Raw genomic sequence first — 26416 nt, 5'->3', positions numbered from 1 at the left:
TGACGTAGAAGGGGCATGAAGAGAGTTACGGTGGCCGAACGAGGTTACTTCCACGCTCCGCTTTTCGGGCTCGGCTCGCAAAAAAGAGGGGCTGCACTGTAGCCATGGAGGGGGTAACTGTAGGGCAGGTATTTGACGCGGAATGCATCCTCAACAAACGACCAAGAAAGGTATGAAATGTCGCCTCATAATAGAATTTGAAAGCATTACACCATTGCAGTCGTTTTACTCCGTTCTACTCTCCTCTCTTGCAGGGCAAGTTTGAGTATTTGGTGAAGTGGAGAGGATGGTCGTCCAAGTGAGTAGCTAGCTATTAGCAGCTGCCCAAACAATGACAACAATGTGCCCTCCCTTTCCCTCTCCGATTTTATTACCCTCACGACATGCACAATCATCGGCGAAACACTGTTGCTCTGGGTATTTGATAGACTGCAGGATGCATGCATGCATGCAAGCGAGACGATGGATCAGCCGTTTCTGTCTCCTGTTTTCTTTTCTTAGCCAGCTCAGCCTAGCTGCTGATGCTATCGTGCCAGTTCAGTGTCCATTAACGTTAGCAATCACAAGCCAGCCTCTGTTGCTACACAGCTACTACAGTGTTGTGCGGCTTGGAACGCCCACTATTTTTACGCACTCTGCATGTTAATAGTTGTACAGTAACTAGCTAATGCACATATAATTAAAAAGTGCCCCTACCTTTTAACCTAACCAATAAAAGGCAATATATTATTATTATTATTATTAATATTAATAATAATTTTTAAAAGTAATGTCCTTACTTAATTAGACTGATATATGTCTCACAATGTGTGGGTTATTGATTGAGAACCAGCTTCAAGTTCAGTCCTTCCTTCATACAACAAACTTGATGTAATGCCAAATGATTAGTGAACAAAGTATTCAAGTTGTTTTGACACACAGTGATCATAGTGTTTCAGTTGAGTGATCGAAATAAACCATTTTCTTCTAAACATTTCTGTGGGATTTTGTTTTCAGGCATAACAGTTGGGAGCCTGAGGAGAACATTCTGGACCCGAGATTATTGGCAGCTTACCACAAGAGGTGTGTCCCTTAAGTTACTCTACAGAAGTTCACTTCAATATAGGGGTGGTTGAAATGTAGACACATGACTAAAACACAAATCCCTTGAAGCAATGATGTTGCTTATTAAAACCCTGCTGTCACAACCACCTATTCAATGATGATGATTGATGAGTGATTACTTAAAAGAAAGAATGATGCATGTTTCGATGTACCAAGCACGGCCTGTGTCTTACTCCCACTGTGTGTGCTTTCTCCAGAGAACAAGAGAGGGAGCTGCTGTTCCGTAAGCGAGGGAAGAGGCCAAGGGGGCGCCCACGGAAAATTCTGGTAATCACACTGTTGCTGCTATTCAGCCTTTATGCATGTATAGCTCTAGTCCTACAAATGCACATGTTGTTGTTAATATGATTATGCTTTAATCAACAATAACGTGGGTGTTAGGTCTTTTGTTTTGATGAATGTAACATAATTACAGACACGCTACCTGGTTTCTGCAATTAACAACGCATTCTTACTTCGAACAACAACAACAACAACAACAACAAATTGGCCATAGCAGAAACAGATTGGCACTCTGCTAGCAAAATCACCATTTGAGACACAGTATAATGACACAGACCATTCTCTCCCTCCGTTGTGGTAAATACACTCACTGAGCACTTTATTAGGAACATCTGTACACCTTCTCATGGTGGAGGTGGTGTAATGGTGTGGGGAATGTTTTCTTGGCACACTTTGGGCGTGTTAATACCAATCAATCATCTCTTGAATGCCACAGCCTATTTGAGTATTGTTGCTGACCATGTGCATCCCTTCATGGCCACAATTTAATCCACCTTCTAATGGCTACTTCCAGCATGATAATGCAGCATGTCACAAAGCAAAAGTTGTCTCAAACTGGTTTCATGAACATGACAATGAGTTCAGTGTTCTTCAGTGGCCTTCCCAGTCACCGGATCTGAATCCAATAGAACACCTTTAGGATGTGGTAGAACGGGAGATTCACAGCTTGAAAGTGCACCTGAAAAATCTGCAGGAATTGCGTGATGCAATCATGTCATCATGGACCAGAATATTAAAGGAATGGTTCCAACATCTTGTGGAATCAATGCAACAAGAATTGAGGCTGTTTTGAGAGCAAAGGGAAGCCCTACCCAGTATTAGTATTGTGTTCCTAATAAAGTGTTCAGTGAGTGTAGAGCTCAATGAATAACATTTATCTTTCCATTTCTACAGGAACCAGCCACATCAACCACAAAATCCAGCCGCCCCTCATCGTCGTCCTCCTCCGGCCTATCCTCCTCTCCCTCCTCCTCTGATGAAGAAGAAGAAGAAGAAGAAGATGATGATGACGATGATGATGACGATGATGATGAAGACCACGGCAAGAAGGCCAAACCTGGCCCTCGTCTTCGAGACTCACATCCCGTCCCCCAGAAGAGGGCCCAGATCGTGGTAGCCAAGCAGGAGCCCGTCCGGAAAAAGCGTGGAAGGAAGCCGCTACTCCCTGAGCTTAGGGCTTTAAGACAGGCAAAAAACAGGCCACCCCAGCTCCCGCCTCGCCACCAGGTCCTCAGGCCCCTTCGTGAACCCCCCAGGGAGCCCCCCAGAGAGGACCCTAGAGCTGGTGTGAAAAAGCCCCTACAACCTGCCAGCTTCACCTACACAGGTCTGAACAGGGGCTCCAGAGATGAGGCAGTGCCCCAGGGCTCTGGAGGGACCTTCTCCCAGGCAGGGGCCTCCAAACCTGGACCCCTGAATTGCATCTGGTCCGGCCGCTCCATGTCTGCCTCCGCCTCCACCACCTCCTCCTCCTCTTCCTCCCTCGGCAGACCTCCTCACAGTAAGAACTCGTCTGATCTCAAACGCTCCATCTCCGATGCAGGCAGCAGTGGAAGAGGAGAAGGTCTCAAAATGGCTTCTCCCCTGAAACAAGGTGCAAATCCAGCATCACTCGGTCTCCACAGTTCCAAGCCTTCCAGTGGGTTCGGGGGAGCTCCAACAGCATGTAGTCCAGCACAACGCTCTCCAAGTGGGCAGAGGAGACAGGACGCCGCTGGGGGGCCGTCGGTTGTGGGTCAGCAACAGGGCTCTAACAGTGCTAAGCCAGCGTCTTCTCCCCCACCCTCAGCCCGAGACCGAACCAGCCAAGCCCTCAGCCTCAGAGCCCTCAACCTTCAGAGCATTAACAAACCAGCACCTGGGAACGGTCTCCAGGGAAACGGAACAGGGGGTGCCACAGCGGCAAGGTCAAGCCTGAGAAGCAGTGCCAGCCCTGTAGGGAAAGGGGCAGGGGGAAGCATTAAGGAGACGCACGCGTCTGGGCAGAACCTGACGTCAGCCGTGGGACAGCGCTCTGGAAGTGTTTCTCTTCCGACAGGAGGGGTAGGGGAACTGGGGAGAGCGAGAGAAGAGAGGGGGGAGAGAAGGAAGGTGATGTTGGCAGAGACAGAGAGAGAAAGCAAGGGAGCAGGCAGTGGAGGGAGTGCAGGGAGAGGGAATGGAAGAGTGGAGAAGGGGGCAGCCCAGGGAGGTCTGTCCACTGCGAGCGGGGGCAGCAGTGGGAGGCAGGAGAGGTTATCTACCGAGGAGAGGAAACAAGGACAGATTCCTAATGAGCGCACCTCCAGGGAGCGGACTCTTAACGAGCTGAGCACAGGCGACTCTGACGACACCAGCAGCAGCGAATCAGAACGTGACTCCTCCCTGTATACCGGAAACGGGTCCAATCTGGCGGTTTCCATGGATACGGAAATGGACGTGGACTGGAGGCCGGCACGAAGCCTTCTAGAACACGTGTTTGTCACAGATGTCACCGCCAACTTTGTAACCGTAACTGTGAAAGAGTCGCCCACTAGCGTGGGGTTCTTCAATGTCCGGAATCACTAAAGCTGCACCCTAGATGCTGATTGAAGGACAGTTTTTGTGTTTTTCCCCACTGGTTAGGGAACCATAAGCTGATCCTAGATCATTGCCCAAAGAAGGCAACTTCTACCTGGAGAGCTAAGGTACTGTAAGACATTGGCCCTGAGCCCCAGTGCCTTGACAACTCCTCCATGGAGCTCTTTAAGGATTGGATGGGTATCAGCCCTCCACTGTTAAAAGTCTATGGACCCTCCGCTGTTTGTCATTCCTATCCAGCCTATTTAAATCTGTGAAGGGGAGTCAATGAGGGCATAGGGAGGGACATTGCACAGGAATGTTTTGGGTTTGGACAGTTATCAAAGAAGGAATTTTGCTGGAACGATGGCATTGTGTAAAAAGAACTATTGATTGGCGATATCGGTCAGTGATCGGTGGACTTTCACCCATGTCCCATCTCCTTTTTTCCCCCTCTGTCTCTTCTCTTTGGACCAAAGGAGTCATGAATGTGAATTGTGTATTTTTAAAAAAAAAAATCTGTTTATTTTTTATTTTGTCAGTATTTGCCTTGCACTACATTACGTTACATTAAGCTAAAACTATATCCACCTCTTTAACTGTTCATCTCAAGCAGGCAATTTAACATTTTACTTCTCAGTGTTAAACCAGTGGTATAGTCATTGACCGTAAGAGAGTGGTGGTGAAAAATGTTTTAATTTATATTTGTACATAAAGTATGCTACTCCTGTTGATATGTATCTGTATGGTGCTGTATGGCGAAATAGCTTCAGAACCATGTAGCCTGTGTGCCTCCTGCCATTTCAAAGGTATTGGAATAAACCATGAGTACTTATAAGAGTGGGTGTTGAACAACACCAAAACGCTGTTTTTTGGTGCATCTGTGTTGTGTCCTTACTATGCTTTACCCTCAAATCACCACATTTTTGTGGAGAAGCAGTTCCCAAAGCTACCAACAGATGTCCCTGTTGCACGATAATGTCTTGTAAAACCTCTGTGTCTGCCTTTGTGCACCTTTCAATGGCAACATCACACATCACAATGTCTGTATGGTTGTCTCTCATATCACACACATAGCCCCAGTGTTGTTATTCAGTTACATATGATCAGTTAATTTGTTATTCAAATCATGACTGTTAGGCTATGCCTTCAGTCGCTGCAGTTCTCACTCAACCCGGCTAACCCCAGTTCTGTGTCTAAGCGAGGTCTTCGCTCTCTCTCTTGAGCTATTAGGAGAGCGTGACATTCAAGCTGACAGTATTTTCCTGGTTCCAAAATGACGGGAATTAGTGGCAGACATGTTGACATCCATGTGAGATGTCACCAGCTTCAACAACATTGACAGGCGTTTCACAGGCGTTAGTTTGACTAAAAACAAGATGAGTCCTTTTCCTGTTCTACTACAGATTTATTCATAGGTAACTGGGCGGACACCACCTTGACCCGTTGTTGTTCTTACTCGTCAGGATGGCAAAAGCACATTAATCTATTGAAGCATTTAAATCATATTGCTAATACATACATACATACATTACATATTATGTATCCTCTTGTGAAAACTCAGACATCCAACCAGGTTAAGAATGAACTGCTATTGAGACAATGCTAGTAACACAGTTCATGACTAATTGGTGGCGTATGAGGTGAGTTCCATCATTGTTTTGAGGCCTGGGAACAGCACTATGAATGCAATTCAATACACCAACATTTGATGTTCTCCAAGTGTCCAAGACAGACTTCCAATGCAAGTGTGACATAATCACAGAGAACCCCCCCTCCCCCCTCTACATATACACACATCCATGTACTATTACATACACGCACACACACACATGCACACACACAGTATGTAATTCAATCCATACACACACACACACACAGTGCCCCATGCCGCTCACTGTTATGGTTAAGGAGAGAAAAGCTGGTCCTGAGGAGTGTGTGAATGACAGAAGCTATCATTCCACAAAGCTGCAGATTCAGTGATTTATGGCGAGGGCCTGTCCAGCGCGGTGGAATTTTCCCAAAATAAGTTTGTGTAAACAGACTGCGACAGAGGGGCCCTCAGAGCAGACTGGTATGCATAAACAGTTTGAACAGTGCGGGGCAGTGTAATCCCCCTCCCTCTCTCTCCCTGCACACACGCACACGCACACACACACACACACACACACACTCAAGAGTCCTCACCACACAGTACACACACACACACACACACACACTCACACACACTCACACACATAGACAGACATAGAGACACACACACATACACTCAGATAGACAGATATACACCAACTGTAGACATACAGTACACACACACACACACACACACTCACACAAACAGACATAAACACACACATACAAATACATAGATTGACATACACTCAAGCAAGCACACGTATAGACAGACATATACACATAGGCACACACAGACAGACAAAGAGACACGTATATATACACAACAGTGTGGAACAACCTAGCAGCAGGTCTGTCTGGGCTGCAGAGGAGTCTCTCTGGGCAGAAATAGACCCAGACTGTCATCAATCTTCCATTGCACTAACACCGCGGTGCTCCCTGTCCCACAGCTCTCCTCTCTCTCTCCATCTTCTACTGCACTAACACCATTGTCTATCACTCCTCCTCCTCCTCCTCCTCCTCCTCCTCCTCCTCTCTGCTAACCCGGCTTCAGCCTCATCCCCAGACTCACCTCGCCTGCTTTCACATACGCCATGGCGGCTCAGTGGCCTTCTCCCGGAGCACTGTTTCAAGTACAAGAGTGAAATAGGGTGGTGGCGTTATTGTCAACACTGCCAAAAAAAACGATGACCTCGACTCCCTCTTGCAGAGTGGACTAATTCACAACAACACATCTGGGATGGAGGGATTGGGGAAGGAACGTGTCTGGAAACAGAGCGACAGAGGCACGGACACGTAATGAGAAAGGTGGAAAGAGAGAAAGAGAGAGAGAGGGGGGGGGGGGGGGGGGGAGAGACAAAACACACACAGAGCGAGCCCAAGAGAGTCTGTCTCTTACTGTGGCAGATAAGACGGATGCTAGACAGCCTCACCTCAGGACCTGAGCTAAACCTCTCCATCCCTCTGAGCCTCTAAGAAAATAACAACACACACATCCCTGGGATGTCCACTGAATCCCTGGGACGCCCACTGGCTTCCATTACTGAGCTCTGAGGGTGGCGGACGCCGAATGCTAGTACTTACCACATCGGCTCCAACTCACTACTATAAAGCCTGCAAAGCTGTCTTTGCGTACGAGGGGTCACAGTGCCCTTTTAAGAAGAGTGTGTGTGTGTGTGTGTGTGTGTGTGTGTGTGTGTGTGTGTGTGTGTGTGTGTGTGTGTGTGTGCAGTATGTATCGGGGGGTGGGGGGGATTTGAGAGGAGATAATCCTCTTTATAGAAACTAATGACCACTTAAACAATGCCTTAGATGCTTAAGGAGGATTTAGCTCACAAACGCCTTGTAAGCCAGAAACAGCCTAGTCTCCAAAGTCTGGTTTAGAGACTTGAGCTTAAGTCAGGCTACGTAACATACAGTATCAGTTCTGTAGACTCTGTATTTACTTCTTGTAGTTTGCGTATTCTGTACTGACGAGGTTAAATGTTCCTGATGGTGACATGGATAAAGGGTGCCAGTGTAAAGGACCATAGTGATGTATTGATCCTGGAGAGAAAGACAACATGCTTCAAGTACCTGAAGTCTCCTCTTATTTTTTTTCTTCTCATAAATGTAATGATCATCCTTGGAAGCATCCAGGCTTTGGATTATGTGGAGTGTGTGAGGGTGTGAAACAATGTCAAGTATTTCGAGAGTACTGCATAGACAACCGGCTTGGCGGCAGGTTGCTCTGTGTGGTTGAGTGTGTGTGTACAGTGTGTGTGCGTGTGTGTGCGTGTGTGTGTGTGTGTGTGTGTCTTCTGTCGTTGTGTGAATCTTGCCCACAGGCTCCTCAGGTTATGTGGGCGTGTAATGCTCAGCGACTGTGTTTGTGTGTGTGTGTGTGTGTGTATGTGTGTGTGTGTGTGTGTGTCTGCGTGCGTGTGAGAGGCTTGGCGGCAGCCTGGCTTGGCCGTGGGTGGGTGGAGAAGCAGGCTGTCTCCTCACGTTGAAGTGAAAACCTTGGAACGTCTCTCTGTGACATCCGACTTTTCCCAACCCTCCCACTCTCTGTCATCCCTGCCTCTCCATACCTGTCATAGGGGTGTCATAACCTGTCAAAGGTGTGCTATAAGAGTGTTGGAGCCAGTGTGTGTGTGTGTGTGTGTGTGTGTGTGTGTGTGTGTGTGTGTGTGTGTGTGTGTGTGTGTGTGTGTGTGTGTGTGTGTGTTTCTTTGAGTTAATGGAAAGGCTGACTCAATGTCTCCATATCAACACTGTGTTATAGAATCCCACCTCCCAATCAGACATTCCCTCAGTTATAGGCAGCATTCTTAAGGAGTGATACAAGCACTAATCTGCAATTATGAGCTGTTTGTGTGTGTGTGTGTGTGTGTGTGTGTGTGTGTGTGTGTGTGTGTGTGTGTGTGTGTGTGTGTGTGTATGTGTGTGTGTGTGAGAGAGAGAGAGAGAGAGAGAGAGAGAAAGAGAGACAGAGAGAGAGAGAAAGTGTACAAATCTGGTTTGTGTTAGCACTCTTTGCCATCATTTTTTTCAAGTGACTGGAAATGATTACAAACAGCATGCAAAATGTTATGCAGTGAAGCAGCGTGCGGGCAAGAAGGGGCATCTTTTAAATATTTACCACTAGGGGGCATGTAATGCCTAGTGTATGAAGTATCTTCATAAGCAACACTTTCAATATCTAAATATCTAATTATGACTTTTCGATATCTATTTGTCTTGACCCGTCAATTCATTCATACAGTATATTCTTCATTTTTCAAATGAATAACCCTTCACATTTTGTAGGTAGGTGAAGGGAGATACATATAGCAGCAGCAGTAGCAGCAGCAGCAGCAGCAGCAGCAGCAGAAGCTTTTTAACTCAACTCCGCAAGATGTCTTTGTTTAACTGCTTAAATCAATGCTGATAATGACATGGCTTGCAGCTAATCATGAATGAAATCACAAATGAAAACGAATTGCTTTGATTGCAACCCTGTGTGCCTCTTTAAGCAGTTGAGAAACTCCCAGCAAGACTACTAATGTCATTGTTCTGTCGACCGGTTCCATTGTGGACATTTTGTCTAATCAATATTCTATCAGCATATTCTGTGAGGATCTTGAGGGAGACGTTGCCTCTAAACCAGATATGTTTAGGAGTAGTTTAATCTCCTATATTCACAGCTTAACATATTCAAGAATGAAACAATGCAACTGCTCTAGAAGTGGATAAGATGAGGTCTCGGAAAGGTGAAATCACAATCCTGAATATCTTAGCCAGTCCAGCCCAGTCTTGCACAGCTTGGCATAGCACTTAATGGTTTCTGATAGCATGAATGAATGGGTTTACAGGATAAGATCAAGCCAATTAACTTATACAAGAGAGTCAGGATAAAGTGAGAAATCAAGACAGTAAACAGACATGATCATGATAATCACAAGGAGACTATTTCCTGGGAGTTGAGAGAAGATTGTATACATTCAGAGATTATGATTGCCTGAAGCGAAGCACAAATGTGTGTGTGTGTATGTGTGTGTGTGTGTGTGTGTGTGTGTGTGTGTGTGTGTGTGAGAGAGAGAGAGAGAGAGGTGTCGGGGGTGGGGGGTTGGTATTGTGCCTTGCTTAAGTAACAATTTATTCACAGTCATGCCAATAAAACATAATTGAATTGAAACTGCGAACCAGAGTTCGAAAGGCAGATAAGAACACAGAGAGACAGAGAGAGTGAGAGCTTCTGGGTAAAATCAATACAATGTGCTACAAACTGAATGGAAAATTGAATAATTGAGCCAGGCATTCTGACAAGATCAACACTCTGCACTGTGGTATACCACAACTTGCAGAGGATAAACTGGCTAACAACTGGCTGAGCTGAAGGACCGCTATTAGACAACTAGTCACCTCAACCCTCAACACTCCCCTTCACCCAAAGCTTGTTCAGCTCTTTCGAGGGGTGGGTGGGAGACAGGGAGAGGGCTAGGGATTTGGACTGGCAGGGAAGCATCATAGAAAGGCATCCAATCCATAGTCTCTTTGATGGATTTCCAAAACCGCAAACTCGCACACATGCACACAGGCGCACACAGGCGCACACGCACACACACACACACACACACACACACACACACACACGCACACACACGCACATACACATACAGACACACACACACACAGACACACACGCACACATGCACATACACACACACACACACACACACACACACAGCTAATACTCTTTAGCACTAAAATCTCCTTGGCCCCAGAGCATGCTGGATATTAGACTGCCAATCGATTGAGAGCAGACAGTTCTCACGTCCTGCTGCCAGAGAGTGTGTGCACGCCCATGTGTGTGTGAGTGAATGTGTGTGTGCGCTCGTGCAAGAGAGAGAAGGGTGTGTGTGTGTGTGTCACCCCTGATTGGACCAGACAGACCATGTAGAGAGCCTAAATCCTCCTTTGTTTCCTTACCTCTCCTCTCTTCTTTCCTCTCCTCTCCTCTCCTTTTCTTTCCTCTCCTCTTCTTACCTCTCCTCTCCTACTCTCTCCTCTCCTCTCCTCTCCTACTCTCTCCTCTCCTCTCCTCTCCTCTCCTCTCCTCTCCTCTCCTCTCCTCTCCTCTCCTACTCTCTCCTCTCCTCTCCTCTCCTCTCCTCTCCTCTCCCAGGGCTCTTTCCCTGTCTGCCTGTCAGTCACTTTTCATTATCTCTCTCTCTCTCTCTCTCTCTCTCTCTCTCTCTCTCTCTCTCTCTTTTCCCCATCTATCTCACGTTCCCTTTTTTAGCTAGTGACTTGTTCTCTCTCTCTCTCTCTCTCTCTCTCTCTCTCTCTCTCTCTCTCTCTCTCGCTCTTTCTCTGTCTTGAATTAAAATTCAAACACTCTTCACTGGCATGAAAGGAACGAAACAATGTTACCAAAACAATGCAATGCAAACTAGAATAGAACACAATAGAAGGTTTTCAGCAAAACACAAATAGTTGAGAATTCCAGTGATGATCAGTCATCTCTTTCTCTGTCTCTCTGTCTCTCTTTGTCTCTCTGTCTCTCTCCTCCACTGTTCCACTTCTCCACAGTTCACTTCAGGTAGAGCCAAACATTCATCTAACTGTTCTCAACCAGAAAGAAAGAGAGAGAGAAAGAAAAGGGAAAAGAAAACAGGGAGAAGTCGATGACATACAAATAAATGAGTCTTTGTGTGAAGGTGAAGTGTGTAACTCCTGAGGAACAGGAGCTCATTGTGAATGTGTGGTATGCCAAGATAACCCCATGGAATACTGGAGAGGGACAATCGTGATGGGCAGGGCAAATATGTGTGTGTATGTGTGTGTGTGTGTGTGTGTGTGTGTGTGTGTGTGTCTGCATGTTAGTGTGCATGCTTTTGCATATGCATACAGGTGTGCATATGTAGTGTAGGTAACTTAGTACCCCCCCCCCCCCCTCCCCCTTCCCCCTCCCCCCCCCCTCCCCTTTCCCTCCCCTTTCCTCTACAGAGATAAAGCCTCGTTAGAGAAAGCTCCAGAGTGAAGGGATGATGAAGACCAGCTGAGATAGAGATGGCTGCTTCCACCACACATGAGGAAATGACAGCAGGGTGCCACCAGCTGAGACAGCTTAACTGGACTGCAAAGGCTAGAGGGAGAAAAGCCGCCGTAGCTTCACAGGGACTTCATAGAGCTTCGTAGGGGCTTCATAGGGTCGTCACAATGGGATTGTGCGATCGATTAGACAGGAATCACACCAGAGCTTTATAATGGCTTATAGATCTGAACTATAGGTGGCTCATCACTGTGGTGATGCCAGCATTCCAACCAACTGAGCCTTCAGCTTCATAAGAGCTTGGATGCAGCTCCCAGAATCGGAAGCAGTGGCCTGGAGGAACAGATGTAGGATCAACCAGGGGAGGCTAGTGGAGGTAGAAATCGGAGAATGGGACCATTGTAATGCGTGGAACGGTATGAGGATTGGTATCAAATGTTTTTCCTACCTCCACCAGCCTCCCCTGGGATCAACGTATCCTCTCTCAATCCCAACTGTAAACAGTAGGAAAGGACATCTGACAAAAATCAACTATCCCAATGACTCAGACATCCATATTTACCCTTCAGCTACATGAAGAGATAATTACACCAAATTCCTTAGCTCAAAATGAAGGAACGTCTGATTTTCTCCCTATAAATTATTCATAGGCTGGATGATAGAAAATAGGTGTGTAGTAAGTCAATATTTTGTGTTGAAATATCCATCCCAGAGCAATTGAGGTGACTGTTCTAGATGTAGGATTTGTTTTTGGTGGATTAACACTATAGGTCAATGGAGAAATGGTAGATATGCACACTGTGGTACACACACTTGTTCACTCAGCGCACACCTTGGTGGACACACACCACACACCACACACACACACACTCTGAGCTCTCCTCTCTCCCCGTCCAAATCTGATAGGGAATGGAACGTTCAGACAATGCTGCCTCTGGGAACAACTTAATGTGTGGCCATTAGGTGTGCTCCTTCTGACATTATTTACTGCACACACGCACACACACACACACACACACACACACACACGCACGCACACGCACACACACACACACACACACACACACACACACACACACACACACACACACACACACACACACACACACAGCCACAAGTGACTCCTCCGCGGTGACTGATTGGAGACTGCAGCCAGAACAGCAGGGGGGAAACAAAGTGTGTGCGTGTGTGTGTCTGTGTGCACGTGTGTGTGTGTGTGTGTGTGTGTGTGTGTGTGTGTGCGTGTGTGTGTGTGTGTGTGTGTGTGCGTGTGTGTGTGTGTGTGTGTGCAGCCAGCCCAGTGAAGAGGAGATGGACACTCTCTCCCAGGGGCATAGTGTCTGCTCCAGCTAAGACTTTATAGCCAGCAGCGAGGAGAGCCTTTGGGATTAGTTCTCCTCTAAATGAATTCCTCCCTCCACTCTTAATGTGACAGGGAACAATAAAACTGTTAAAGTGAAGCATAACCGGCTATAACTGCATTTTCCTACTCCAGCAGAGAAATAATTTGAAGAAACCGTGTGTGTGTACTGAGATACAGAAAATAATAAAAGCCATTTTATGGTATTTCTTCCACTGTTACCTTGTTTTTTGATCATATGAAGGTGCTGTAAGTTCAGCAGCTGATGTACACTGCAGGACGAGTAAAATGAATCCAACGATCAGATGGGTTTTAATTTCATTTTCAAGCCACAGAGTAACACCTTTCAGAGCTTTGAGGTTAGCCTGTGAAATTGCACGAAAATACATGGTGGTCGATGTGCTACGCTAAGAATGACTAGCTTCTAGTTTCTAATAATAATTTCTTATGAATGGGTACCCATCAGCAAAATGGTGGAGAAGATTGAAGATTCTCATCTGCTGTCCTCCGTGTGTGAAAGAGATTATGGCAGAGAGCACTGCTGGGAGTTCTATTCTAGTCTATTCCATGCCAGGACTGTTGAGAGTCCTCAAACGTTAAGCTGGCAGGATGGATGACGCTCCTATCAGTTCTGGCAGTGCCAACCACCGGCACATCAGACACATCAAAGACAAGCCCTGACCTCGGCCCGCATACCTGCCCACCCTGTTCTGATAACGGCCTGTTTGAAACCCAAGTACACCCACTCCACCTCCACCTCCGCACTCTCTTCCTTCATCCCCTCCTTCTTTCATTTCTACCTCCATCCCCCGCTCCCCCTTTTCCACCTCCACAACACTCTCTTCCTCTAATCTATCCTTCCTCCTACATTTCTATCTCCCTTTTATCTCCACCCCATCCATTTACCCCTCTCCCCCTTTATCTCCATGTCTATCCATGCCCTCCACCTTTTCCTCTATCCCCCTCTTTCCACCTCTATCTCCCATTCCACAAGGGGAGGCTGGTGGAGGTAGAAATCGGAGGACGGCCTTGATGTAACGCATGTGCTGTAAAGCACACGCTTTTGATACCAATCCTCAACAATACCGATCCACCTGTCCTCCGATTTCTATCTCTGCCAGCCTCCCCTGCATTCCACCTATAGAGAGAATACCCAGAAGGGAAAACTATTCTGCCAAGTGCAAATAGCATCATGACCCTTCACAATAACACCAATCATCCTTTCTCTTGACGTGAGAGTGAACCAAGGTGAACGCACAGGAAAGATGGATTTTTCTGAGGAAAAAAAAGGTGCAACACAAAGCAGCTACTGTAGACAGTCTTGTTCTCTGGTAGATGGTATTGTGGCTATGGATCTGATTCTGCATTGAAGGAGACAAGGTCTGCAAGTCAATGTTAGCTCCAGAAGAATGAAGATTATTTGGATAACTACCAAACTTGGAGGAAATCAAAACACCATACAAAGGTAAAGGAGGGTAGAACAAACTTTCTTGGCTTGTAATACTATATAAAATAATTGGAGACATAGCTTGCTGACATAAACAAGCTGGTGGAGATCACATCAATAAAATCCCTGCAGTTCTTTAAAAGTACTAAGGTTACCCTAAGTTTGGAATCCAAAGTACTTTGAACTAAGAGGAGGCAATTAAAAAACCTGTTTTGAAGCCTTGAAGTCTTCCTTTGCTGATTAGATGGTTATTTGTACATCCTTTAGCATGATGATGGCTGACTTTGGTGGGAGGAGTACAGGAAGCATACCGTTGATGCCAGTTGTGTTCTTCTTTCACCCTTTTGATGGTGGAGGAGGTTACCTTCTGAGCAGTGCCTCCATAGGGCACTAGGCTTGGTTGACCAAAGTGGTATGCATGTGTGTGTGTGTGTGTGTGTGTGTGTGTGTCTGTGTGTGTGTGTGTGTGTATGTTTGTGTGTGTATGTTTGTGTGTGTGTGTGTGTGTGTGTGTGTGTGTGAGTGTGTGTGTGTGTGTGTGTGTGTGTGTGTGTGTGTGTGTGTGTGTGTGTGTGTGTGTGTGTGTGTTTGAGTATGCTTGGGTATAAAGAGAGAGAGAGTGTGTGTGTTGTGTGGCTGAAGGTGGGTAGCATTGACTCATGTTCAGAGCTGTAAGAGACATGATGATCTAAGCGCATGGAACCAAAGCAACACCATGGTGACGAATCAGAACCCAAACGAGAGAACCGACTCCAAGCTTCACATTCCATTCCGATTATGATTTGTCAGAAAAGTACTCAACTCTTCAATAATTAACACCGGCAATAAAACCTCACTGTCATCTCCCTGTCTACAAACACCCGCTCTCTCTCCCTCCCTCTCTCCCTCTCTCTCTCCCTCTCTCTCTCCCTCTCTCTCTCCCTCTCTCCCTCCCTCTCTCTCTCCCTCCCTCTCTACCTTTCTTTCTGTAGACTTGAGAGAGCGGACAGGCGGCACAAGAATGTTTTTACATGTGATCATCCCGTCAGTATGTGTTGCAGGCGCCATGCAGCTTAAATGCAAGAATCTGAAAATGAAGGTCTTTAACTTTTAATCCCTTTACAAAGAGCTCTCAGACTGTCAGAGCATGGCTGGCGTCTACCAAGGGGAGATCAGGCCAGTGCTTTACTGCCCGAGGGAATCAAACTCACATCCGTGTACAGTAGAAACAAGAAGACTGAAGTTTGCCTTTGTTCCTATTTTTGGACCATGTTCATATTATTGGCAATATTGTTGTTGCTGTTGAATCGGAAAAAAATGAAAAGCTTCACCAAGTGTTCTGTTGCTGTCTTGTTGATTGAGTGTCTTTCGAAGGTCATGCATATTGATGTAATTTAATATCCACATATGACAGGATATGCTCAGTATTGCTGTGTTACAATCCTTATTTGATTATGTTGTGGAAGGACTCCAATAACTCCACACATAAGCTTTTCTGCTGCAGGAAATGGGCAAGTTGAGAAACGACTGGACTGAACCAGGAAAACTTCAGTTGCACTTGTTAGAAATATTTAAAGGTGTGTCTGAGCTTTCAACACCTCTTAAAGTAGGCGAACGTTAAGCACACTGACATATAGAAAAATACACAACTCACTGGCAGGGCAGTAGTCGGTCTACAGAGAGCAAATTAAATTAATCTCCCTCCCCTTTCCCCAAAACCACTTTTACAGTAAAATATACAGTATATTGAATTAGTAAAGGCTCCAGCACCAGCTTTCATCAAGACTGGTGTAATGAAATGAAGCAGTGTTGACCAGTCCCTGCTTGCTGTGTGTGTGCTGCTGGCCTTGGTCATGCCGGGCTGGCCTTCACTCCAACCTCTCTGTTTAAACCTGATCGTGAGCAGCTAGTCTGACGCGGCACACAACTCGGATGTCACCAGCGGAGGTGAAAGCGTCCATTGGGACTGTGCTAAGTGACATCTTGGGGTGAAAAAAAGGCCCGGTGGCTATTGTATGTGTTGTGTAACCTCACAGCACACAACCTTACTGCGGCTTCTAGCCTAGGTAAGGGTAGGGCAGTTTCCCTGAAACCTCAGGACTGGTTTAAGTCTGGCTCCAGTTGTTCCCCCCCCAATTGCTATAGTTCCGGGCATAACAAAGTTACAATTCTTTCATGCTTGAAACCCTCTATCAAGAACCCCCTTCAACGAAATAGCCAGCCTCTGAAATGTGCCTCTGACAGTGCAATCATCTCTGCTCTGTCTGTTTTGACAGTATTGCCGCAAACTTGTTGACAGTTTTGCAGTGCAGCGTAACTTTCTTAAGGCCAGAACTGTGCATGTGTTTCATGGCCAATCTCGGAGATTCCTGCTGTAGGCCTAGACCACAAATCATGTCACCCGGGAGTGGGAGAAAGCAACCAGAGTGAGGTGCTGATCTAGGGAGAAGATGTTAAGTGAAGCGTCAGCTTACATACACAGCACATGTGTGTGTATTTACATGAACGCAAGTAGGTGACATGTGGGACACCTTGTACCTTGTGGGGAAAGCAGCTGAAGGAGCAGGGAGGTCACTAACAGATTCTCTCAGCTTATTAACTTGTATTAGTGGGGTTCATCTAACAAACACACGCAACACTGACTGCAATTCCAAGACAAAAGTATTGAGAGATCACAGAACAAAAGTCATTCCCAAGTGTCATTTGAGTGGTTTTATTTTAACTGGCAATGACTACATGATGAACGTTGGCTATAGAATAAATAGGCTAGCAGTTCCTCTTAATTTACATGGTTTGTTGACCAATTGTCCCTTTCTATTGTATGTACAACATTTTGAATCTCATTTTGCCACAGGTGGCCATAAAAAACATTTTTCCCCAAGAATGGAAATTAGCATTAAGTCCTTCAATAACAGTATTTAATGCTCCGCAAGGCGAAGTGCTCTTCAATATAAATATAAAGATACATCACAACCAAGATATGTTCAACACATACAGTAGACGCTGGTTATATTATAGTAATACTGACCTTTTTACAGTTTGTCATCAAATAAAATGGCACCACATATACAGAAAATATACATTCTTACACTTGGCAGTGCATATAAAAATAATCATGTAACTATGATTTAATTCATCTTTAGAAATACTAATGAAAAAGTTCATTTCAGTTTATTTCAGTTCGGGCAGGAGCATTTGCACTCTGATATAACGGGGTACTGAACTGGTATCCAGGAACATTTCAGACCCCCCTTTTTCTGCGTGCACCGCCATCGTAAGATCGTAAAATGGGTCGATTTGGCAGGTTTGCAAACCATCCCTTCAGGGACCGAACAAGAACGCTTATTGTAGCAGCTTCCCACTTTCACGTGGCGTGGCCAGAATCTGTTCCCGAGGTCGTTCCATGCATAAACAACCGGGCAGAACGCGTACGACCACAGCCACAGTTGCAGCCTTCTTCTGAGTTTTTTACTGGGCTTGTGCTTCTTGCCGTGCTGGATTTCAAACTCCATAGCTTTGATCTCTTTGGGCATCGCTCCGGACGGCTTCTGCCTCATCTCCGAGTCGCTCAGGTCCTCGTTCCCCGCGTATTTGTCCTCCGGCGAGGTGATGGACATAAAGTAGGGGTCAAAGTGACTCCCCAGAGTACTTCGGAGTTCGGTTTCATTGAGATCCCTCTCCTTAGGGTCCAGTACTGGATCTGGGTCCTCTTTTAGCTCCACTATGGGCAAACTGTCACTGGGGATGGGGCGAAGGAGGAAATAATGTTGGCACATCCCTTCCTCTATCCTAAACCCGAGGGATAGCACCAGCATATACATAGCCAATAAATAGTATGAGTTATCCATCTCTTCAATATAATATAGGCCTTTATAGTTCCAAGTGATCGAATGTATAATCCTCAGGGGAGTGAGACGGGCATCTGTCGGGGTCGGTGTGAAGAGAGCAAATCTTGATGCCCTTTTGCTCAGTTTAGAGCGCAAAACGCACGCTCTTCACCCGTTATCTCCGCTAAAACTTCCCCAAACTCTTCAGAAAGTTTCAGGCGGCTGTATTCACCATAGCAACCGGCGACTGTGGTCATATAGAGTCAAGTTGATGCGCAGTCAGTGGATAATTTCGCTGCGTAATTTCAGAGTCCATGACAAACTTCCATGGGGAGAGCAGACCTGAACTTTTTTGACAGACGCACGGCGAGTCCAGAAAAGCACTTTTTGCACTTACTTCAGTGAGAAAAGTGAACCATCCGCATCAGAAGCGTGTACCGACCTGGCAGCAGTTCTCTTGGGCTTCCACATGCGTATTCATCGGCACCAGGTCCTGTTTTATAAGCAATGACTCCTGGTTTCTGGGTCTCCTCCACATGTTTTCTCGCCGATGCACTGGCCGATGCTGAGCCTAATCTGGCTCGGTCGATTTATTCACGCGGGCAGTGATGTAATCCTACTAGTCCCACTCTTTATGTGGGTCTCTGTGCTAATGCGCACAGCCATGGACTCTGCTGGGGCCAAAGACGACCCGACACCTCCCTCCCCCTCTCTCTGGCAAGGAGGAGGGCGAGGGACGGGGGGAGGGGGTACGACCCCCCCCCCCCCACACACACACACACACACACACACACACACAGCCCAGACATGAGTATCTCACTAGAATATCATGCTAAACAAATTATATCAAACTTTCATCGTCAGAGCTAGCCCGATGATTGATCATTGTATCCAGACGTGACACATCAATTCACGTGCAGTGAAATGCAATAACACCGTATCTTAATAGTTGGCAAATTTGTGTCATTGATTGAATACCAACGTTCCCATAAATCATACGACAGTTCAAGTTCAACAGTGGAGGTGCCGAGAGCCGTCTCTTCTAGACAGACAAACTGCGAGAAGGTTTTTACGAGGGCGCCTGTCCCGAAGACTCCTGGTGCCAGAGCAGTGTTTATTTTATAACTCTCTCCCCAGTTAGATGCTCTCAACGTGTGTTTAGACTTATCCAGGACGGAGGGCGGGTGAGTAAAGTGCTCCTTTTCATTACGATTATTTATCCCTTTTATTTGACAAGGAAGCCTATTGATTTTTTATATTTGTCAAAGTCAAAGCGGACAAGGTGTTTAATTGAAACACGACTCAATTAATTTGGCAAGGCGCAACTTTAAGAGAAAAAGGTGACAAACCTTAACAGACATTGTAAAAAAAAACGAAAAAAAAAAAAAAAACTATCTTTATGGGCTCAGTTAATTCCGGGAGGCAATAAATGAACGGGAGAAGCAGAGAAAAGTACTTAAACGGTCACAATTCAATTAGTCACAGGAGCTGCTTGGAGCAATGCTCCGGGCCTGGCGCGCACTGCCTTCTCCCGCCAGAAGGAAAACCATTGGAATGTTTGCGCATGTTGTAAAGGTTGAATTATGGGCCAGATAAAAAACAACTCTTGTCTACGACGCTAATGCCGAAAAGCCTAGCCAGATAAAGGAGCGACTGTGCTCGACTCGACCGCACGAGACAGGGACAAATAAGCCCCAGAATGCCGGGAACTTGTTTTAGTTCCAACTGCGACGACCTGACCACGAGAATTAATTTGTCTATGTACAGTTATTACACTTCATTGGCGCAATATGTAGCCTGTGACAAATGGCACAATGTATAGCTTAGACATAATCCACTTAAAGTGGACATCAGTGACAGTGTTTTTATGAATATCAAAATCACCATGAACACTCACTCTATTGCCTTTCAACCTCTGAAATAAAGTGTCCACTATTTCTTAAACGTGTAAAACCTAAGGTTTGAATACATATTGACTGACTCACTGAAAGGAGGACAGGGATAAACTAATGTTTAAAGTTCTGCCTTGCTTCTTTTAAATGGCTTCTTGTAATCCCCTTTTCCTCTTTCACTTTTAAATGGACCTTGGAGTAATTTTCTGGCCTGCATACTACTGTGGCAGTATATGCCGGGCGCCAGTAGGATGTGATATCTCTGTTTGGAGAGGAAGTCAGGGGTGATTCTGAGATAAGGGTCTCTCCTATCGGGCAGTGGGGACCCTGTCGACGCCACAGGGGACACAGTGACAAGGGGCCAAGTGTAGCCGACTCACGGAAGCCTCTGACCTCAAGGTTTAAAAAATATTAGAGTTTTGTCTGGTTGTACAGTAGGCTAGTCTACATGACCATGGTGGACCACGAGTGGTCCGGTACTGAGGAAGGTGACTACGCTAAGAATCCTTCAGGACACATTCAGTTTATGGGGGTCTGGTTTGTTCCATTCATATGGTATGTCTGTGATGACTTCCGTACAGTACATGGAAGGCCTGCAAATTCAGGTTGAAGTGTATGGCTTTTACGTGATAACTATTTCAAAATGCAGGGCAATCGACATGGCGAAATGCTGAATAAATGGGTCAGACATCAAGGTGTTTGTGTGGTGAGTAAGCCAGTGCACAAGCTAAATGGTAGGGCAACACAATCGTCATTGTTTTTAGGGGTAAAAACATTACGTCATGTAGAACTCTTGAGTATCAGATTCACTTATCATCAAAAGCGGCGTATGGTCATTACGATTTTCCGTATATTCTAATTTGCTCCTTGAGTGTTTTTTTCTCTCTTCTTTCCACTACGGATGGAGATCCACATGTTTTGAATCACATTTTCCTTTGATTTTCCAGAAAATGACTGTGATACAGCTGAGCGGAGTGGATCAGTGGGTTTTCTGGCTTTGTGGAGACGTCTACTGCACTAGCCAGAACCAATGCCACACACACACACACACACACACACACACACACACACACACACACACACACACACACACACACACACACACACACACACCATGTCTAAAGGCCCTCTGATGTTCAAATACAAAGTCCTCTTAATCTTAATGGTGGATCAATGCCTCCCAGCTTGAAGGAGAAATAGGCCTACTTCTTTCACGAGCCTTTTTTTTTCGCTAGATAAAAAAGAAAACTCCATTTTGTTTATATGTGTGTAATTCCCCTCACAGACCTTTGATGATCTGACAACAGGGCAATTTGGACGGTCCATTTGGGTGCGAAGGCTTCAAGGTGGCAGGGGTCAACTCACAAACACAAACAAACACACAAACAAAGTACTCTCTCTTTATGTCTCTCTCTCTCTCCTCTATCATTCTCTTTGTGTGTCTCTCTCTTTCTCTCTCTCTCTCTTTCTCTCTCTCTCTCTGTCTCATTCATATGCCTGCCCTCCTGACCCCCACACACAGAAAGCCAAGGAAAACATTGTTTGGAATTCTGCCCTGCTCTTGGGAAACATTATGCTCATTGACATGCAGAAATTCATGGGATTATTTTTCAGTGGATTGTCTGTCTGTTAGGCCTGGATAGAGAGATGGACAGAACCATGTAGAGAAAGAAGTTTAGAAAGACAATGAACAGATCACAGGCAAGAGGATAAACAGAGGGATGGATGGAAGATATACAGTAATAAATGAAAAAGGGGAACTGTTCATGAGATATGAATAGAGTTGGATTGAGAGACAGATTCAGGGATAAAGGAATGGGCAGATCGGTGTGACAGGCCCCTGTGTGAGTGCCAGCCCCCTCGTCACTCAGGGCAGCGATCCTGTGGCTTGGAACATCCCTCCGGAACGCTCAGAGCCCTCCAACAGGAGAAGTCCATGCCAACAGTGGTGTGAGATTCCAGTCGGTTCACACAATCCCACACGGCGTCCCCTTAACTACAGTGCACCGTGCCATCAGTGATCAAGGCAGGGGTGTGGCGGCATTTTTGAGCTCCCGTAGATTTGAGTTTCCCCTCTCTGTGTAAAATCAGTGGTTTAACGGTTTTTGGTTACAGGAAACACAAGAGTTTCAAAAGGAATCTGCGCTGAATTGAGTGTCCAGAATGCTTATACTGCTTTGCCGACAAAACCAATCTGATTTCATCCAAACCAATACTAACCTAAGCCATCGACATAGCCAACATACAGTAAGTCAACAGAGCTGATTCAGTTCACCCTGTCCCTACTGGAGACTGCTGTTGTTACTGTACCTCTGTGAATTTTAAGTGGTAATTAAATGGAAGACTGAGAGAATGTTAAACAATAAACCGTCTTTAATCCTCAAATACCCCTATCTCTTGGGGTAGATCTACATGTGCTACTGTTTAATTACTTCTGGGGATTAATACTGATATGATTTACTAATCCTATCTCCATGTCAAGTCATATCACCCCCCCCCCCACACACACACACACACCCTCCCCACCCGTTGCTCTCTCTCTGTCTCTCTCTCTCTCTCTCTCCCTCTCTCTCCTTCTCTCTGTCTGTCTCAGACCTTGCAAATGGGGAATGTTCCAGAACAGCACACCATGCTTTGTATGGTTACCATGGAAACCCGTTTCCATGCCTTCAGAGGCTGATATCCGCAACCCTTGAAATATTGTGGTATTGTCCTCTCAGCGGATATTGTCAGCCAGCGTAAACAATCAGCTTGGGCAGCTGATGATGCATTCAACACCGGAGAAGAGGACAGGAGATTGGGAGGGGAAAGGATGGGGGAAGGTAGGAGCACTCACTGTACTCTCCTCTCTCTCTCTCTCTCTCTCTCTCTCTCTCTCTCTCCAGCTGCTACTCTGAGGGATTTGTCCAATAAGAGTATCAATTAGAAACAACTAGAATGTTCCAACAGAGGGATTAAAACCTGGGGCATTTTAAATGTGCCAATTTGCACTGCACCTTATTTTTTAAATGTTGAACATTAAACTGGCCTCTTGCCTTTCTGAGAAACAGAACGGGTCTTCATCATCATAATCAACATCATCATCATCATGATCATCACACAGCCTGTGAGAGAAGAGCAACAGGGGAAGTTTAGTGCACAACATCCACAGAGGACATGTTTATTTCACCTCGACAGACACATCCATCCGTTCTCCTACGGGCTACACTGAAATTGTTTAGCAAAATAGGACCTCTGATGACATTAGGCCAAACATCGTTTTCAACCCCAAACAGATGTCATATTTTCATTAAATCATGATACATCATAATGTTTTCTGGATTATCAACAATGATGGTAATGCAAAAATATACAGATATGAGGATTTACCCTAATTTTGGCCCACTATGTGCATATAGTACAAAGATATCGGGACTGACGTATTCATCGTTAAACTCCACAATTATAGTGAATGGAATAACAGGCAAACATTGGGAGACGTACATAGCAAAATAAATAGAACAATAAAATAGGCTATTCAGTATTTTCATATCAACAGATAATGTCATACTCCTGAGGACATACTGGTACAGATTGGTGGGGATTCAGTACCTCCAAATCCCAACTTCAACACTTAAGACAACAACATTAGTGCATTTGGTCATTTGGATAGTGGTTTAAAGCCGACATCACTGTAGAATAAGTGACGATCAACTACTAGGATGGATTTCTAATAACAGCATAGACTGTATCTTTAGGAGCAAGGTGGACAACTGACCTGTTGGTCAACATTACACTTTAACATCAATGAGTCACAACTTGGTTATAACGCTACTGACCATTTGGGATTGTTACGGATGACAGCTGCCCTCCCATCAAAGAATAACATTCAAAATGAATGTTTGTTTCTCCAGATGGTAGTTACATACATTGAGACACTGCACTGTTGAAATACTGAAAACTCATAATGTATACCAGTTTGTAATGTATGACAGAAAAAGTTTCACAAATCAATCCACAAATTAGCTCATGTTGCCCCTCTCAACTGTGCAATACAGCTTTACAAAAACCTCAAATGCATCGTTTGGGTTTTTACTTTCTGTATCATAGAAATTAAAATGAAAGACATACAAAACATGTTCAAAGTGCAATTTGTGGTCCATGTGGTTATAATCTGACACAGTCATTAGCTGACCTTACCTTTCCAATACTCTGTGAATTTCTGTCAGACAACTAAGGATAAGAACACAAAAAGCTAGTATTCCTGATAACATAAGACATCCTCAAAGTAAGATAACTACACACTACAAAGCACTGTCAGGGTAAACTGAACACGACCACAGAAGTCCATGATGCAAGGTGCGGCCATTTTTGTATCTTCAGTCCCTTAACCCTTAACCCTTAACCTTATCATGCCAAGCCAAGAGAGGCACAAACGGACACAAAGCTATTAGTCCACACAGGTACAAAACAAGTTCATGCCAACAAAAATACATATTCATTTGACTCAAGTACAAGACATACGATAGGCATTCAATGCAAAATAGCAAGTCATTTATGTTTTTTTTTAAATTACAAAAGTACAGTATTAGTACAAAAATACTGTGTTTTGCGATATTGGACCGGGAGAGGTTGTTGCAGCTCACTATAGAATGTGTGATAAGTCTTCATCAGGGTGATTTGGTGGTCAGGACTGCGGACAGGGCAAACAAACCCAAGCATATACACATATGGATTTTATAAACACGCATTAATAAACACTACATATATGGCCAAACTCCTCTGCGCATTCAAAGGGAAAAGTGACAGTTATTATGATGACCATCACTGTTCTTCCACCCTAAAAATGAAGATGTTTTTAAGAATACTTGTGTCGCGTTTTCATTCAAACAGACCACAGACGAAGAACCAAACATGAGCAGCGTAACATTGAGTATCACGGAATAACCAGAACCTACATTCATCATGAGAGAGGACATGCCTAAGGCCCATGCTGACAGAATGGGTGGCACTAGGGAAAATACATATACTGTAGGCTTCCCTCCTCATCAACAATAATAATATCTTCAATACTCTATATCTTAAATACTGTAAATTAATGCCATTCCTTTAGAAATACCAATGTTGAGCCAGTGTTGAATCACGGGTCGGTCAACAAACAGATTCAAGTGCAAAGGTACAGTACTGTTAGGAGCATCGGTTATTGTCATGGTAACAGTCGGAAACCATGGGTCCTGGATCAGTTGACCAGCAACTTGTACATTCTACAGAGAGAGGTCTGTGAGCTGAATGTGCCCCAGACTCAGGTTAGCGTCCCTGTCCGCTGTCTGATCTGGGGTTAGAGATACAGAAAAGGAGGGATAAGAGAATAAAGAGACAGAAACACACACAGGAAGGTAGAGAACGAGCCAGCAGTGGGCGAGGGACACGGATGACACAGCAAAATCCTCCTCAAAATCCTGGGTCCAATCCTAGTGTGTCTTGCTGAACACTGTCCAAATCCTAGTGTGTGTTACTGAACATCATCCAATTCTAGAGTATGCTGCTGAGGATCTCTGACACCTGCGCGTTCGTTTGGTCGTCTGAGTCCACGTCCTGGGAGGAACCCTCCCCTGAGCGTCCTGACCCCGCCTCTGCCACAAACACAGACACCCCTGCCCCTTTCTCAGCTCCACCCTCCCTCAACCCCTTCACCTCCACCTCCACCTCCTCCTCCTCCTCCTCCTCAGCCCAGCATCTGCTCTCGTGGTTGGGGGAGGGCTCCTTACACGGTTCCACAAAGATTCTCCGGACATGGGGCCTGGCCTCCCAATGTTTCCCCCTCCTGCTCTCCAGCACGCAGGACGCATTGCTGACAAAGTTCCCCTGTGGGGAGGGGAGGTCCATGGATAGAGGGGGCAGGTCAGGGTCTCTCTGCCTGGTGTAGACCCCCTCGGAGAGGGAGCCTGTGTGGCTCTCGCTCTGGCCCCGGAGCCAACGCTGTGGCCCGCTGAAGTAGCCCTGCTGGGCCCCGTGGCTCCTGGACAGAAGCTTCCTCTTGGCTGGGGGGTTGGCCAGGGCTTGGAGGGGCGTGGTGGGGGGCTTGTTTTGAGGGGCTCTGGAGAGGGAGAGACCCTCAAAGGTCTTGGTGGTGTCTGTGAGGCCGGGGGAGAGGGGGAAGGTGGGGGAGAGGGGCATGTCTTTGGAGAACCTGGGGGAGAGCGGGAGGGAAGGGGACAGGGGGAGGTCTTTGGAGAACGAGGGCGAGTGGGGGAGGAGGGAGGGGGAGAGGGGGAGTTCGGATGCGCAGACACTGTACCTGAAAACAAAATGAAAAAAAATCATTGGATTTACAAATACACAATGCTATTGTAACTA

General features: G+C 45.7%; 3 protein-coding genes across 3 annotated transcripts in view; 1 reads left to right on the top strand and 2 right to left on the bottom strand.

The window, feature by feature from the left end:
• Positions 1–92: 92 nt before the first annotated feature.
• Positions 93–4718, top strand: LOC310816804 (chromobox protein homolog 2-like). Its single transcript, XM_083687109.1, has 5 exons — positions 93–170; positions 255–298; positions 997–1062; positions 1302–1371; positions 2281–4718. Exons 1-5 carry the CDS (start codon positions 105–107, stop codon positions 3931–3933), a joined length of 1899 nt encoding a protein of 632 aa, XP_083543235.1. The 5' UTR covers positions 93–104; the 3' UTR covers positions 3934–4718.
• Positions 4719–17078: 12360 nt separating this feature from the next.
• On the bottom strand, positions 17079–18627 carry nog3 (noggin 3). Its single transcript, XM_083686960.1, has one exon. The coding sequence runs from the start codon at positions 18207–18209 to the stop codon at positions 17538–17540; it is 672 nt and encodes a 223-aa protein (XP_083543086.1). The 5' UTR covers positions 18210–18627; the 3' UTR covers positions 17079–17537.
• A 6964-nt stretch (positions 18628–25591) lies between these two features.
• ankfn1a (ankyrin repeat and fibronectin type III domain containing 1a) overlaps positions 25592–26416 on the bottom strand; it is a gene marked incomplete at both ends in the record, with an annotated part of 26903 nt that continues 26078 nt past the window's right edge. The window contains one exon of the mRNA XM_083687619.1: positions 25592–26357. Within this exon, the coding sequence (XP_083543745.1) occupies positions 25592–26357 (766 nt within the window). The remainder of the gene's footprint in view (positions 26358–26416) is intronic.

This window comes from Argentina silus (assembly GCF_951799395.1).
Source record: "Argentina silus genome assembly, chromosome: 16".
Taxonomy (NCBI): Eukaryota; Metazoa; Chordata; class Actinopteri; order Argentiniformes; family Argentinidae; genus Argentina; species Argentina silus.
This window is presented reverse-complemented; position numbering and strand designations above follow the sequence as displayed.

Excerpts from the sequence above, each read along its gene's own strand:
- LOC310816804 (XM_083687109.1), top strand. The coding sequence starts at position 105 with ATGGAGGGGGTAACTGTAGGGCAGGTATTTGACGCGGAATGCATCCTC. Across the intron at positions 299-996 it reads TGGAGAGGATGGTCGTCCAA|GCATAACAGTTGGGAGCCTG; the intron begins GTGAGTAGCTAG and ends TTTTGTTTTCAG. Across the intron at positions 1,372-2,280 it reads GGCGCCCACGGAAAATTCTG|GAACCAGCCACATCAACCAC; the intron begins GTAATCACACTG and ends CCATTTCTACAG.
- nog3 (XM_083686960.1), bottom strand. The coding sequence starts at position 18,209 with ATGGATAACTCATACTATTTATTGGCTATGTATATGCTGGTGCTATCC.